Source organism: Prunus dulcis, chromosome 8 (assembly GCF_902201215.1).
Source record: "Prunus dulcis chromosome 8, ALMONDv2, whole genome shotgun sequence".
NCBI classification, from domain to species: domain Eukaryota; kingdom Viridiplantae; phylum Streptophyta; class Magnoliopsida; order Rosales; family Rosaceae; genus Prunus; species Prunus dulcis.
Window position 1 is genome coordinate 4,427,677 of NC_047657.1, and position 16,464 is coordinate 4,444,140.

Below are 16,464 nucleotides of genomic sequence, written 5' to 3' on the forward strand. Positions count from 1 at the left end.
TACTTTTTAAAAGTCATAATTGAATACCACTAAATTTTTATATACTCTTTAAAAGTCTAAATTGAATACCTCCAAACTTTTAAACTCTATAAAAGTTATTAAAAGTTTAAATTGGATCTTTTGGGATGGACTTGTTCTTAAAAACAAAAAAAATAATAAAATAAAGGAACATTTTACAAATATTTACTGCTGTGGGGTCAAAGCCACCAATTTCCCAATTGATTAGCCAAAGCCGAGTGGTTCGGCTCATTAAGCGGCTCCTAAAACCCTAACGCTACACTCTCTAATCCTCCCGCCCTCTCTCTCAGACATCAATGGCAAGATCGCAGCTTATGGAGAACTTGGGGTTTTACCAGACGGATTGCGAGTCCCTCTGGTCACAAATTAAACGCCAAGAGAAGCAGATACAGCTCAAAAGGAGGTCATTCAAATAATTTTTTTTCTCCTTTTTGCTTACCAATTTTCCATTAATGAGTTCCTGAATCCAGATTGTGTGTGAATTATGACAATTTCGCTCTTCCTTTTGTTCCCGATTTTATTTTGATTGTTGTGAGGATGATGTTAACGTTATGTTATTGATTGATTGATTTTTTTTATTTAATTTTCTGCGACGTGTTGATGAAATCCGTGCAGGTGGTTGTTAGGGCTTCCTACTTCCAAATCTGAGCAGAAGAAGTTGGAGAGGTGTGAGTTCTTGAACAACACGTGTTTGCCGGAATCGTTTCTTAGGGAAGACGATGTAAGTTAATTTCTCATCTTCGTTAAAGTGTTCGATTTGAAAGAAGATTTTATGTAATTCATGCATTTCGTAGCCATGGAATATGAATATTTTGGGTTATCAACAATTTTGGAATCTAGAAATGTTGGCCTTGTCTCAAGTTTTAAAGTTTGGATGGCAGTCTCAGTTGAACCTTAAAAATGCCATATGCTCTTTTTCTTTAATGATGTAAATTATCACATTGATAATAATCAGAATTGCGCATGGAAGTGCGTGCAAAGTAGACAACCACTTGCTATGAATGCTTCACTTTTCAAGGTTATGCATAGACGATAAACAAACCCCTGGAAGTTACCCACTGAAGCTATGCATATACAGCTATCTTCTTTATTTTTGAGTTTCCTTTAAAAGCTGGAGCTTCTTATCGAAAGAAAAAAAGTTTGAGCTTGATCCCAATGCCGGCCCTCAGGTGGTGAGGACGATATTTATCTGTCTTCCTTTGTATTATATTTATATTATACGCGAAAGCTCTATTTACAGTGCAGATGGTATTTCTGCTTATTTTTTAGCAATGGGACTCGTGTTTGAGTCTTATCAATGACATGTTGGCAGGTTTTTCATTTTTTGAGGAATTGTTGTTAGCAGCCAAACCTTTTCTCTTGCCATCTATAACTAAATACTTTCCAATGAACATTTTATCCAGTTACAGAATAGTAGTTCTAGATGCTTCCGGCTGTCAAATGTCAGAGGAACCTTTCTGCTTGGATGAAGCAGCAAGGTCTTTGAAACCAAAGGATGAATGCATGTAAGCATGGATACGTGTGTGTCATGATTTCACATTATCATTTGGCCATTCTAGGCATTTCATTTTTTATTAGCAAGTTCTCAAATGTGAAGTTCAGTTTTTCTTGTGCTCTTTTGGTGTAAAAGGAAAAATTAACTATATTATAGGATTTTGTCCCTTATTGAAAAAGTGTTCACTAATGTAATCAATTGAGTAGTGGTGACCGTGTTTACAAGTTCCTTTATGACTTTTTCTTTTTTACTTTGTTTAGCTTAGGGATAAATGCTTGAATAGTGGATCTAGTTTTGATACATTAGAGTTGAGTTAGATGTCGATCTATGCTGTCATTTTATTTTTAGAACTTTAATGCTTTTTATCATGTAGTAGGAAGAGAAAAGTATATAGGGGCATCTGGACCATAGAATCAATACAATGACACATTTAAATAGTCTTAAGCATAATACCTATAATAATTTTGCTTGGAATTGTAATAGAAAATTCAGTATGCTATGCATTGGTACTTTATACTTTTATTCTTCGACAAATTATCGTGCATGTTTAATATGATTGTCATTCTTCTTGTACCAATATAAGGTTTAACACAGTCAGCTGGTTGCATTAAGGTACTACTAAAATTTAGTTAAGCAGTTTTGGTTTGATATATTATATATGTATACATATGTATTGGTGTTTTTAACAAAAGCACTGCTGATTAAGTGTTTTGTAAAGACGCATTCCCAGCCAGGATCGTAGTTGTCTTGTGTGTTTCTTCTGCCATGCTTGTGTTGCTCTAGCATTATGCCGAAACTGTTTGATTATAATATATTTTCTTGAATATACTAATGATCTACTCAAAATATCTGTCTTCCAGATGTTCTATGAGACTGTAAAATCTTCTGTTGACACAGCTTTTGGAGCATGTGATATTGAAGGAGGGAATAGAGTATTTCAAGATGATATGAAATTGCTTGACGCACCCTATATATCCGGAGCCTTGTCATCATGCCTTGATGATTTGACTAACAAGGGTCTTTACCTTTTTGCTGTTATACTAACAGGACGCTCAGTGAAGTTTGAGAAAACTCGTTGGAAGATGAAAAGGGTTATCAGAGAATCTCTTCCAAATGTTTTTGGAAGACAAGATAATCATAATGATAAAATGGAAATATCTAAACAGATATCTCAACTTCTCAATGACCCACAATATTTCCAGGATAATTTTATCACATTTTCGTCCTCCAGATTACAGTCTCATCATGCTGCTGTTAGAAAGGTGCTGGATGGACTCAGGGACTTGCCTTATGAGACCCTACTTGCAATGCACAGAAAGCTTAAAGGAGGGCGACAAAGTCTACCGCAATTACGGCCTAAGAAAAGTGGCTGGAATCGAGACAGTCTAATTAACCAAGTGAGGAAAACAATTGAAAAGATGCTTTCAGAACTTTCAATAGGTGATGAACTGCAGGAGCCATTAACCAAAGCCATGGCAGTAGTAGGCTTATCACTGAAGTTGATACCAGGTTTTCATAATTCCACCATAACAGACTTTCACCAATTCACACCAGAAATAAAGATATTGCAGGATGAGATAGCTAGGGCTATTTGGTTAGTTAAAACAAAGATTAGAATACCAGAGCTGAAGAACTTAAAGACTCTGTTAGACCCAAATGCTAAAGTGTCAAACAGGAGTTTGCGAACAGCAATTAGGAAAATGCTAACTGAATATCTTTTTGATTGTGGTGATATGGATACCATTCCCAAGGCATTATTAGAAACTCTTGTTGTTATCAACAGGAATTCACAAAGTAAACCGCATAGACGCATCACAAAAGATGAAATTGAAGCAGAGGTAGAATGTATACTGAATGTGAGTGCTCAGGTAAAGCAGATTGTTTGGGATTTGTCCCCTGACCATGACTTGGATTTAGATTTTGATGACGCATATATGGAAGAAATGGAGGAATGTGATGATGATGATGATAAGTCCAATGGTGATGATAACGAAAATAATGGTTGGCTAGAGAAAGATGGATTATGTGGAAGTGATAGATCTCATTCTAATGATTTGTTTTATGAAGCTGAAAGTACCGCGGAGTCAACACCATTTGTTTGCAAGCCACCTACTGCTGAAACTACCAGAAATGACTGTTATCCTCTCCTTACACCTAACAAAAGTGTACTTGTCGAGTGGCAGGAACCCATGTTCTCCACTCAAGGAGATTCTCTTGACTCCAGTAGTATCAAAAGAGGGTTAGATGGTAATTATATTGAAAGACATGAACCTGAATGTAATACTGGAATGAACACAGAAAAGCTGCTGCATCTCAAGCCAGAAGATACATATGAGAAACAAACCACTTGTAAAAACAAATACCTCGCAGTTCAAGAAGGTTGTGATGAGACAAGCATAATTGCCTATAATCTCATTGGTCACGTGTTGGAGGAGTTTGCAAAGACAGAAGGTTTGGATTTAGACTGGGATGATACTTTGTATCTCAGAGGTGATTGTGCAACTCAAGAAGGTATCTGAACTATCTTTTCTTGTTCTTGTTATTTTTCCTTTTTCCTTCTCTCATATCGTCTGCAGTAAATTGTAAAAAAAAGAAATCCATCATTCGCAATAAGTTTTCTCCATAACTTCTTTACTAAACTCTAATACTAATCACATATTAGTTTTTTCTTTCTTTGTTATTTGTGTAAAGTCCCCTTGTATTGGAGTGTAAAGTTACCAGTCCCAAATTATCAGGATTTTACCTGCTCTCATTAATTATAATATTGCTATAAGAGATTGTGGCGTTTTCAAGTTGGACTCCTATTAATTCTAGTAGTTAGGTTTTACATGATGGGGATTCAGTTTATGTCAGTCTGTTTGCATTGTACATGCATCAGCAATTCTGAAAGTTAAAAAATGGCATTCGTCAGTGTAAGTTGAGTCATCTACACGGTGTAAGATCACTATGGAGTGTGGACATAGGACGATTCAACAGAAAATAAAGAAGCGAAAGTTTTACACCATTTTTTTTGGGTAGAATACATGTACTTTCTTACGTTTTGATATACACGAATTATTAACTGTACCTGATGTCTAATAAGTATATGCCTATGCTTTTCTTGTCTCAGTGGTATCCAATATCTTAAAGGAAGAACAAATAACAGAAGATGGTAAACTAAACATCATTTGAGGAAATTGTTTGCTAAATGTCAACTAGTAATTAGTAATTTACTACATTTGTTTGGTGATCGTTCTCTGCATATAAGTAGTATTATCGCATTAATGTTTGCAGAATGAGTATTAATGGTCCTGCCATCTCTAGTTTTACTTGATTCTTTAGCATTTGTTCTTGGTTTTCTTGTATTAGTAAAAATTAAAAATGGCTTAGATGGGCCTTTTTCCCTTTGTTTTGATTTTCTTTTGTGCTTGAAAAACACTTAATTTTATCAAAATTTCCCCCAAATCAAATGGTACATTGTTTTACTTTTATTTTCATTATTATTATTATTATTATTATTATTTTGTATTCTCCCATCTTTGTGGTAGGAAGTGAAAACTGAAATACTTCTTTTTCACCCATGACAGTGGTAGAAGAAAAGCAGACATTTTCTCACGAAAACGATGATGGTTCTATAATTGTTCGAGTAGTTGAGGAACTAGTACCTTCTTTTCCAAAGAGGTAGTGCTTCCCTTTTCTGGATACTCTTAACTTTGCTTTATACATTAAGATTTCTTATGAGGCTGTAGTAGCATCTAACAGTATTCACTGCACGTGGTCCTGAATTTGTAAAATAGAGGATATATAGAAGCTTGAAACAAAAATTTGTTAAATACCTTTGATATTTGTGTTGATAGCACAGTTTTTACTGTATATGCAGTGCATTAGAAGCATTAAGGAAGTTGGTGGGCCAACTATAGCATCTTATGAGGCTTTCGTGGTCAATTTTCAGAGGACTCCAGAAGAATATGCTAAAATGCTTTCACATCCGTCCTCAAGCTTGTACTGCAGTTTTTTTCCTGTCCTCTCCTTTCCATTCTGGCAGGATTGAAGTGTGAGCTGAAAGAAGGTGCTTAGCTCTACAATGAGGGTGAAATTAATATGGACTGGCCCATTCTTCTTCGTCATTGGTGGCAGAGGAGATCTGGTGTGGGGATTCCATTGACTGCTTCTTGCTCATGGAAGAAGGCCAGTCAGCAGTCCAGTTGGAAATTTGAGCTTTAACGAGATGATTGGAACTACATAGGTGCTTGCATGCGCACAGATCTGAAAATTTTGATGGAAGTTAACGGTTTGTCCTGTGACTCTCGTCCACACTAAAGTAATTTCTGTAGCTGGCCCAAGGAACCATCAATGTAGAACACTCATGTCATTTTTGGTTCATTCACTCTTTGTTTGCTTATGCTTTTATGCAAATAATCATGTGATCACCTGGAAATCATGTGCATTAGGCAGGAAGATAGAAATACCTGAGCAAGAATGTAAATGATTATTTTGACATACAAATTAACTGTTTTCTGCTCTCCACTGCAGCGAAATGGAAGATCGATGATGTTAATGGGTTATAATGGCATTTTTTGTGGCTTTGATAATCAGTTTCAGAGTGCCTAAAAAACTTTCCCCGCTCTTTGAGGCTTTGTATGACGTTAAGGTGGCGTACAGGGAGGAAAGTCACCGATCCAAATCTTGCCAGCCTGAGCTTCTTTCGAATTTACGTCTACGTGATTGCATGTCTGTTAATGCTTGGCCTTGTAGCTCGGCCATACCAGCAACCTTCCATAGGTGGTAACCTTTTTCCTTTTTTGCTTGTCTTTATACTGAGAACCTTTCTTATGTAACTAATATTTCTTTAATTACTGGTGCAAATATTCTGTAATTTGCTGAAATTATGTCCATAATAAGCAGTAATCAGTTCCTAAAACTTTCAATTGTATGTTCTAACCATTGGGTGGTCTACTTTTGTGTTTTATTGTATAAGTGGGTTGATATTGTAAGTATGCATTGCATCTGCAGCCACTCATCTTATTCTTGTAGGATTTAGTAGTGAAGCAGTAACTTCTCTCTGGTAATGTCCATTGTCCTCTTATGGAATGTGCCTAGCTTGCTCCCCAGTAATCATGACAAAATATAGGCAAGCCGAAATATCGTCTTTCTCGGTTATTTCACGTGGGAATGGTGTTAATATCTATATTTAGAGTGTCTCTGTGCTCTTCCGATTGTCGTGTTTATTCTTGGAGCGTTAAGTGTATCAAATTCACGTGTTTGTGCTTGTAGCGGTAGTATATGTGCCTTGAAACGGTAACATTGTGCTTTAAGTGGTAATATACTAGTTTATGGACCCAATCTAGCACTCCAAATGATGTGAAAGTGAGGTCTAAACCCTAAATCATAAACCCTAAAGCGTGTACACACCAAGTATAACACTGCCGAAGCAAGTAACCCGAGCTTAATTTCCCAGATCAGAGAATTTACGGCTAGTCATCTAATGAGCCATTAACAATTTGGCAGGAGCTGCAAAAGATTACATGACACCACACCAACATTCATATTGGTACTTGTGTTCACTCAAATTCTGGGCGGAAGAGATTCCTTTCTCCTTTTCAGTTTCTCTAAATGCAAGCAAGACTCACAGGTCAAGCAAAATGACACTGTTTTGGATGAACCTTATTGGGTTTTGTTTTAACTCCCGGTATCCTCAATACAAATCTAGCTAGCTCCCAGAGCGATCAAAACGCTACCCAATAATAGCAATACATAGTTGTAGCAATTACTTCATCAGTTGAATATTAAAAAATTAAGATTAATCCTCACGGCATTATAATTGTATGTGTGAGAAATCTTTCTTTATGTAGTTTAAATTATCGTTTGTATTAAAAAAAAAAATAAAGATTTAATATATTTTTGATTTAAAAATATCTCTGATATTAAAATAAATAAAAAACATTTGTCAAATAAAAAAAGCATTACCATGATTCATTCAAGACAAAAATTAATTACAAAAAAATGAGCCATCCGAACAGGAAAATAATATGCGGTCCCTACATCTCATCCAGTACAAACATCACACTTGTCAGACTCATAGTCAATCGTCCAACCGAGCCACACCATAAACCCGCCCAGGTTACCCACCCACCACGCTTCATATCGCACGCAAAAATGGCAAAAATCTTAATTTTGAAACAAACAAAAATTTAAAAATAATTATAAATAAATAAATAAATAGGAAAAATAGAAAATTGCAGCGCTGCGAGTCCAATTCCAAGAAACTTCTCGTCCGCTCTCACTAGTAAACCCGCAGCCCCATTCTTCGTTTGACCACCGCATAATCTCTCTCTCTCTCTCTCTCTCTCTCTCTCTTTCCCTAGAGCCCTACTGTGTCATTTGTAGACTGTTCTTCTCTCTGTTTCAGTCCAACTCTCTCTCTCTCTGTTCGTCTTCGTATTGATCCAGACGAACAGAGAAATAAAGTTAACTTTTTGATTGATTTATTGTTCAATTTCATCGTTTTACTTTTCTTTGAGGGTTTTGATTTTTTTGGGGGCCGAAGCGATGGGCTCAGAGGACGATCCGGATATTCTTTTTCGCAACGGCCGCTTCTGCGCGCCCGGGTTTCGGTTCCATCCCACAGACGAGGAACTCGTCGTCTACTATCTGAAGCGCAAAATCTGCAAGAAAAGGCTCAAGTTGAATGTCATCGCCGAGACCGACGTCTATAAGTGGGACCCTGAGGAACTTCCTGGTATGGGTTTATGTTTTTTTTCTTCTATGGGAAGTCTTTGTTGATTATGTGATTTGGGGTTTTGATCGTTGCCTTATTTGGATATGTGGGTTTGTTTGTGTTTTGGTTTTGGAATCGGTTTTGTGCGAATCTTATTTTTGTTTGGATGATTGGTTGCGGTGACAAGTGAGAGTCCTGATCCCACGGTCAACCGTTTGGATCAAAGTCCAATGTTTGGCGTTAATTCTTAAACCCTAATCTTAACTTTTTGGATAAAAATCCAACTTTTGGTGATCATGTCATCGAAGTTTCAGTAGTTTTTTTATATTGCTTTGCTTTTGACGTGTTTTGTTTGGGCTGATTGGTTTTGGAGTATCTTTTGTTTGGTTGACTGGATTTGGCTCTGTCGGATTTGTTTGGTTGCCTACAACTTTGGTTACGTTTAATGGGTTTGGTTAACAGGGTTTTTGTTTAGTTTCAGTTTTGTTGTTTGGACACATACTTCTCCGAATTTGCAGTGTCCTATTATGATATTTGTATGATCTGATCAAATGAACTAGTTTAGTATCAGCAGTTTGTGCTATACACATATATGTAAGAGTAAAGTATTTTAATATATGTTCTAGCCCTTGGTTTTTAAATATCTAGGTTTTAACATGCAAGTAAATGGTATGTTTGTTATTGATTGTAGGCTTATCTACCTAAACACTCATTTATTTGTGTGTGTGTGTGTGGACGGCATGTGTTTAAGTTACTAGAATGTCTTTTTTTGCTTTGTTTCAGCAATTAAGTGGATTTATTTAAGATAGTTTTATAATTGCTTCTCCGTTTTAAAATGTTAGCTTGGTTTCAGCATAAGCAATTTTATCAATATGCTAATCTATGCTGTATGTATTCAATAACTGGTTTTGCTCTCTTAATTTTTTATGTTTGAGCTCATAGTTTTTGTTGATTGCATTTTTGGTTACTAACATTTGAAAGTGATATGATATGCAGGATTATCCCTATTGAAAACTGGTGACAGGCAATGGTTCTTTTTCAGTCCGAGAGATCGGAAATACCCTAATGGGGGAAGATCGAACAGGGCGACCAGACATGGGTATTGGAAAGCTACAGGAAAGGATCGTAACATTACATGTTATTCACGGTCTGTTGGTTTGAAGAAGACCTTAGTGTATTATAAAGGCCGCGCACCTAGTGGGGAGCGCACTGACTGGGTGATGCATGAGTATACCTTGGATGAGGAAGAGCTCAAGAGATGCCGGAATGTACAGGTATTAGTTGGAACAGCTTTTCTTTCAATATTTTATTGAATTTCTTCTATATTTCTGCAAATTGAAGTCTAAAATGATGTCCTTTTTGTTTTCCCTTCTTTTAGGAATATTATGCTCTCTATAAGGTTTACAAAAAAAGTGGACCTGGTCCCAAAAATGGAGAGCAATATGGGGCTCCATTTAGAGAGGAAGAATGGGCTGATGATGAATTACCTGTAATCAATAGCTCTGCTGATCGCCAAATCCCAGTGAAGCAATCTGTGGGTGTTATTTCTGTTGATCCTGTGAAAGTTAATGGTGAAGTCCATTCTGCACTAAGCGACATCGAGGAGTTCATGAAACAGATTGCTGATGAGGCTGTGCTTGAGCTGCCACAAATGAATGGTTACGCTTACACCATACCTCAGGTTCGTAATCTGTCTCTCCTTACTCTTACTCTCACTTTTGTTTTCTTTCAGTGGTAGTTATTTATGGTTATTGACTATTAGATTTGTAGTATACTGTGTGGCAATCTCTGGTTAAACTTAATTCCAGCTTGTCGTACACAAGGGGGCCTGTGCCATATTTGGCAAACATGGGTGAAACAGAGGTGGTGGATCTGGTTTAGATGTTATCTTAATAGTCATCACAATCAGTATTTTAGTGTTAAAGCTGACTGAAATATGATTGCATAAATAAGAAAAAATTATGCTTTAAATTATTTTGCATTTTTGTAGTCTTGCGTGCACTCAGTCTCTGTCATGGAGAACATATAATAATAAATTTTATGCAATTGCATTATGCAGGCTGTGAGTGAAGAAGAGACCCAAAGTACTGTGGTTGATCTGTACTCCAGGGAAGTTGTATGTCCAGAACCTAACACAGTGTTTAATCCAAGTGATCACCAATGCAATCTGCAGGCAAGCTTTGACTTCACACAATCAGATACATCCCAAATACAACGGTACGAGGCATCTGAAGTCACCACATCTGCTCCTGAAATTCATGAGCAGGGCCCTCCCATACTTCGTGAAGAAGATTTCTTGGAGATGGATGATCTCCTTGGTCCTGAACCTACTATTTCAAACATTGAGAATCCTGTGGATAACTTGCAGTTTGAAGGGATAGATGGATTAAGTGAATTTGACTTGTATCATGATGCAGCCATGTTTTTTCATGAAATGGGGCCTTTTGATCAAGGAACAGTCTCTCATCAGCAGTACATGAATTCGCTGGGGAATAATATTGTAGATCAGTTTGAATATCAGTTACAACCCAATCCACCAGCTGTAAGCCAAGTTAACCATCAGCTGAATCCTGAATCAACTCAGATGAACAATCAGCTGTGGACACATACTGAAAGAGCAGAACCAAATCAGGGATTTCTCTCGTATTCAACCTCAGGTACATATATCAATGGAGATGAATTATCGATGCTTTTGCACATCTATTATTAAGTGCATGCCTTCAGCTTCGAGAGCTCTTCTAGAAGTATTCTTCTAATGTATCATTGATTTCAGTGATTGGCATGACTAACTTGTTATATATTTCCATTCCCTTTGCCCCTTTGTGGTACATTGGAATGTCCAACTGAACTTTAAATCTTATTATTAGTAGTCACTAATATAGGTAGTTCCTATCTGGTGTTGTTTAGGTGTGGTATATGAACCTTCAAACTTTGCTTCCCAAGCAAATCAAAATCAAAGCGGCAATGAGGCTGCTGGTGGTCCAAGTCAGTTCTCTTCTGCTCTATGGGCCTTTGTGGAANNNTACCTACTACTCCTGCATCTGCTTCAGAGAATGCTTTGGTGAATCGGGCTTTTGAACGAATGTCTAGCTTTAGCAGGTTGAGAATAAATAGCGTTAGTGCTAATGTCACTGCAGGTGGTAGTTCTGAAGCTAAGAGGGCAGGCAGAAAGAGAGGTTTCTTCTTCCTTCCAGTTCTTGTAGCACTTTGTGCCATTTTTTGGGTTTTTATGGCAACTCTCAGACCATGGTGGAGATGCCTCTCCGCTTGAGTCTTTAATTGGGAAGTTTTGCTGCTATATATATTCATCATGGTGAAATTGATGGAAAACCATTATGGAAACATAGAATTTCAATTATCTATATAATTTTTATTGTAAAGGATGAATTTTCCTCCTCTCTCTCTTGTAAATAGAAAATTCTAGATATAACTTGCAGGCTATTGTGTTTCATGGTCGCTATTGCTATTTTGCTTGCTCATACGTGCTATTGAACCCTAGTACACATACAACTGCACCTGCCATGCACATGTCGGCGGTTGATTTATTTTATTTTCATTTCTTTGGAGGATTCATAAGTTGAAAAAAGTCTTTACATCATTTTTCTTTCATACGGCAAAGGGCTCCTGATCAAGACTTCTTTTTTGTTAGTTGGGGCTTCGGACTCACTCTTTTCTTTTCATTTTCATGAAAAAAAAAAAATTAGAATCACAGAACCATTTCATTTTTCATTTTTAGTTTTCATCTTATGTGCTAGAGTATAGAAGGAAAACAGGGAGAATAGTAGTGAAAATGAGAATGAAGATTGGGATTGAGAGGGAAGATGAGAGGGGAAGGTAGGAGTAACAAAAGTTGAAAGAAAAATTAAAAATTGAAATCTACTTGAAATTGTTTTCACTTTTGTTACTCATCTCTCCCACCCTTCCCTCTCATCCTCTCTCATTCTTATGATCACTCCCATTCTCACTCTCATTTTCCTCTATATCTTGGCGCAAAAAACTTAAAAATGAAAACTAGAAACTAAAATTGACATGATTATCAAATGTGGTCGAAGTTTAGCTCTAATTTCATGAATGTCAATTTTTTTAATTTTTTTCAAATATAGCAAAAACCTAACTTGAATAGACACAAAATTAAAATCCACGAAAGCCTAAAAGTAAAAACACTTTTAGGGCTCATTTGGTGCCTAGTATTAGATTGGATTGGATAACTCCCTATATTTGAAGCATGTTAAAGGAAGAAATGACAAAAATCTTGACCAAGTTGAAGGTGGAAGATGAAATACTCATGAAGAAAACTTATCTCATCTACTCCTCACAAAATGGTAGGATATCAACACCTTATAACTTATCCCTCTTAATCCTCCCAAAGTGGAAAATCATTCACCTCTACCTTCATTTCCTCCTTCAATATACCTTAGATTTAGTGACTTATCCAATCTAATCCTAGAAACCAAATAAGCTTTTGCTGTTGGTTGAAAGATAGAGGGATATGATTGTTCATTCTTTTGTTTACCAGTAACTTCTCTTTACTCGACTGTTTACAATATTCACTGATAAATCAACAATTATAATTTTAGTTGTCATGATTTAGTGGCATATTTGCTATATTTGGTAGTTTCAATGGAAATTGAAGAAAAGAGAAGGAAAAAAAAACCTAATGAGGGCAAAATGAGAAGGTTTCAAACATAAATAAGGGTGATAATTTTCTTATTCGTGAGGCTTTACCCCTAATGGATCAGTTTGGGAAATTTTTTAAGTATGAAGTTCGGGATAGGGTGTGGAGATTTCAATCCCTTACCCGAATCCTCCCCATTTAAAATATACTATATATATTTGGGCACGAGAATTACTCTCTTTTTAGAATATTGCACTGAAATTTGGGCAGGGGCTGCGCGAACGCAAGCCCCAACAGCAACAAATTATGACATTGGCTCTCCTACGTGAGGAGACCATAGGCAGACACCCCTCCTAAGTGCAATGGAGGTCGCCAACCTAGGCCATGGGCCTCCTTGATCGCCCATAGACCCTGTCCAGGTAAGTATTTTTTGACATGCTCATCCTTCTGTATTTATATGCGCCCACCTCAAACCTCCAGCCTATACTTGGGCGATGTGGGACAGGTACACGCATATTGGTTTTACTAATTGTGCTTGTATATTGCAAAGCAAGTTCCCTGGTTTCACTAACAGTCCTTTGATAGTTGCACTTGATTGCATGACAAATTCTAATTTAGTTAACAGCTACAATTTGTTTAGTATTATGGTTTTTCATTTAGGGTCCAAGATAAATTTTATTTAACAATCAAAATCATCTATTTTTCAAGTCTTCTTTAATATATCATTGTTGTAAAAATTAGAAAAATTGAAAACCATTAAGACATCACGGTTTTTCAAGGAAGAAAACACTAAAACAACCACCGTCTAATTGAGTGGTCAAATGATTTTGGATTCAAGTGATTTTTTTATAGAGATGGGCTTTGAGGGGATATCTAAAAATTAGATGGTTCGAATCATTGAAATACAATCTGTGGCAGTGACGGACCCATCATTTTTTCAGAGAAAGGGCAATATTTAAAATGCTAAAAGTTCTAAACAAAATTTAGATAACCACATACCCTTAGAATTTAAACAATACTAATGTCATTCATAATTCATGAAAAAAAAATAACATTACAAACAAAACATCAAAGCCTCTTTGAGGCATTTAGTCGAACACATAAGCATCAAATCATTAAGGAGTAAGCTTTTTGAGACATCAATTTTTTTGACAAGAAAAAATATAAATCTACTAATTATTATTGAAGCATAATAACCAGTTTAATATAATCATATATAAATACTAATTATCATTTAAAATACTCAATTGGCCATACAACCTCTCCCCGCTTCCAACTTCTAAGCATCTTAGCCACCACGATAGCCATCACGTTGTGATTAGTATCTATCAAATCTGGTATTTATAACTCTTCCAAGTTGTTTCTCAAAATATAAAATAATTACTTATTGTTCTATATTGTTGATCAAATATTTAATTACTTAATATTATTTATTTATTTCCTATTTAATCCATTTAATGTTATTGCTTATTTTATTATTCATTATAAGTGTAAGATCTCACATCAACCAACGGAGAGGGGGTGATGTGCCTTATATGTGCACACCCGCATCCATCTAGCACGAGGCCTTTTGGGAGCTCACTGGCTTAGGAGTAGTAGGAACTCCGAAGTTAAGCGAGTTGGGGGCCAGAGCAATCCCAAGATGGGTGACCCACTGGGAAGTTGCTCGTGAGCTCCTAGAAACAAAACCGTGCGGGCATAGAGGGGGGTCCAAAGCGGACAATATCGTGCTACGGTAGAGTTGATCCCGGGATGTGACAATAAGTACTTAGGGGTCGTTTGGCACAGCGGACTATCATGGACTGGACTAAATCCTGGGACTGTCTCGGATTAGCTCGGATTGGCCTAAGCTGGATTAAGTACTGACCTACGTTTGGTGTTGGGTCGGACTAAGAAGCTGGATTGTAAAAATAGTGAAGACCTATGTTTGGAGTTGTGTCAGACTAAAAATAATTATTTTAATATTTAATTTTAATTAATAAATTCTAATATTTAATTTTAATTAAGGCTTTTTTTACCTAAAAATAAATAAAAAGAAAACAAATAAGTGAGTATGTGGTGGTTTATTATCTTATCTCTAGTTAAACAAACAATTCAACCACGCACTTCAAACCATATTATCTTCTTCTTATTTTTTCTTATTTTTTTTCTTTTTTTCTTTCTTCCTCTTCTCCCCATTGACTTTTCTTCTTCTTCCTTATCTCAGGCCCGTTTCTTTCTTCCTCCTTTCTTATTCCTTCCAAAGCTTCTTTTTTTTTTCTTCTTTCTTCCTTTCCAGGCCGTTCCTTCTATTTCTTTTTTTCTTCCTATTCTTTCCTCTCTTTTCTTCTTCCTTCATTCCTTTTCACTCTCTCTTCATGCTGCACCCCAACTTTTAAGAGAGCCATATCCACTTCTGGATATGTGGTGGCTGCAAACACCCACCCCTTTCTCTTTCTAGTTCCACTAATTAATGGTTGTTGAACTGAGTATGTGGTGGCTGTTTATGGGTGGTGATGATGCTTTGTTTGACTAATTGGGTGGTGATGATGGTTCGATTGGGTCTCTGGCGGCTGGTTATGGGTTTGATGGTGGTGGTCTGACAGAGATGGCGAAGAGAGATGGTTCTGGGTTTTGCGGGTGGCTGTGGTGGCGAAGAGAGATGGGTCTGTGTGTGGCTTACGGGTGGTGGTTATGAGGGAGCACAAATTCGGGGGAGAAGAGGGAGAGCTGGGCAGTGCCAGAGTCTGTCGATTGGGTCTGTGGAGGTGGTGTTTTGATTCAAGGCGTAAGGAAATCCAACCGGACTCGTGTGTTCAAAATAGCGATGGTGCTATTTTGCGAACTGCATTTGGGGCTCACTGAATTAGACATGCGAGTCCGGTGATTTTTTCACTGTTGGACTATGCAGTCTCATTTAAGTTAATCCCCTTCCTTACCAAACATGGGTTTTAAGTGTTATTTAACACAATCCAGTCCAGTGAGGCATAGTGAGGCCTACCAAACATGCCCTTACATTACTAAATTATCCTTCAAATTGTTGCTTAATTACTTAAATCTCTATAATCATTTTTCTTTATTTCCTATTTAATTCTTCTTTGGATAATTTTATTTATGTTCTTAGTTAATTTTCAATCTTTACTATTATTTTTAAAGCATGGTAAAGTGCTTAATTTTCATGACAAATCAAGTTGGTTTACATCTTTAATTATTTTTCAATTTTTGATAAATTATAAATATAAGAACATGTACCATGTCATGATGTCCAGTGAATAACGTGAAATAAAGTTACTCGTGCATCTTACCATGCAACTTATAAAGTGTAAAATATTGTAGTAAAAATGATAAATAAATTACTAGAGGGTGTTTAATTTTCTTTCATTAATTACTCTAGATTTTCTAAGTCACAGAGTTTGTCAGCTCGCAATATAATCAACTTAAATCACTCAAACATGCTATGCAATGCATTTCCTTCCAATATTTTGTGTTAAAATAATAGATGATTGACTAAATAAACTTTTTAAAAAGTTTCATTAAAAATTTCCATGTATTTATCATAATTTCTGTGGTTTTTATTCAATTTTTATCGATATCGATATTTTCCCGATATTTCCATCGATATTTCCGTGTTTTTGAACCACCGATATTTCCGAAACCCTC

The 16,464-nt window shown here is 36.4% G+C and overlaps 2 protein-coding genes and 1 non-coding gene across 9 annotated transcripts; 2 read left to right on the top strand and 1 right to left on the bottom strand.

The window, feature by feature from the left end:
- Positions 1-232: 232 nt before the first annotated feature.
- Positions 233-6,345, top strand: LOC117638830. 7 transcript variants are annotated; one of them, XR_004587314.1, is made up of 6 exons: positions 233-421; positions 634-739; positions 2,374-4,024; positions 5,080-5,173; positions 5,373-5,847; positions 6,026-6,345. XR_004587314.1 is itself a non-coding variant. In XM_034373977.1 (5 exons), the coding sequence occupies exons 1-5, from the start codon at positions 315-317 to the stop codon at positions 5,410-5,412; spliced, it is 1,998 nt and encodes a 665-aa protein (XP_034229868.1). In that variant the 5' UTR covers positions 233-314; the 3' UTR covers positions 5,413-6,345. The 7 variants fall into 7 exon arrangements, 4 of the variants coding, with proteins under 4 accessions (XP_034229868.1, XP_034229869.1, XP_034229871.1 ...); XR_004587316.1 differs by having other exon boundaries at positions 5,373-5,813; XR_004587315.1 differs by having other exon boundaries at positions 5,373-5,783.
- Positions 6,346-7,743: 1,398 nt separating this feature from the next.
- LOC117637426 (NAC domain-containing protein 17-like) lies at positions 7,744-11,661 on the top strand. Its single transcript, XM_034372309.1, is given in 6 exon segments — positions 7,744-8,231; positions 9,207-9,484; positions 9,589-9,891; positions 10,270-10,867; positions 11,118-11,228; positions 11,231-11,661. Coding segments are annotated over 6 exon segments (1,731 nt in total). The 5' UTR covers positions 7,744-8,041; the 3' UTR covers positions 11,482-11,661.
- Positions 11,662-13,091: 1,430 nt separating this feature from the next.
- On the bottom strand, positions 13,092-13,252 carry LOC117612326. Its single transcript, XR_004583366.1, has one exon. It is a non-coding gene; the product is annotated as a U1 spliceosomal RNA (small nuclear RNA).
- Positions 13,253-16,464: the final 3,212 nt, after the last annotated feature.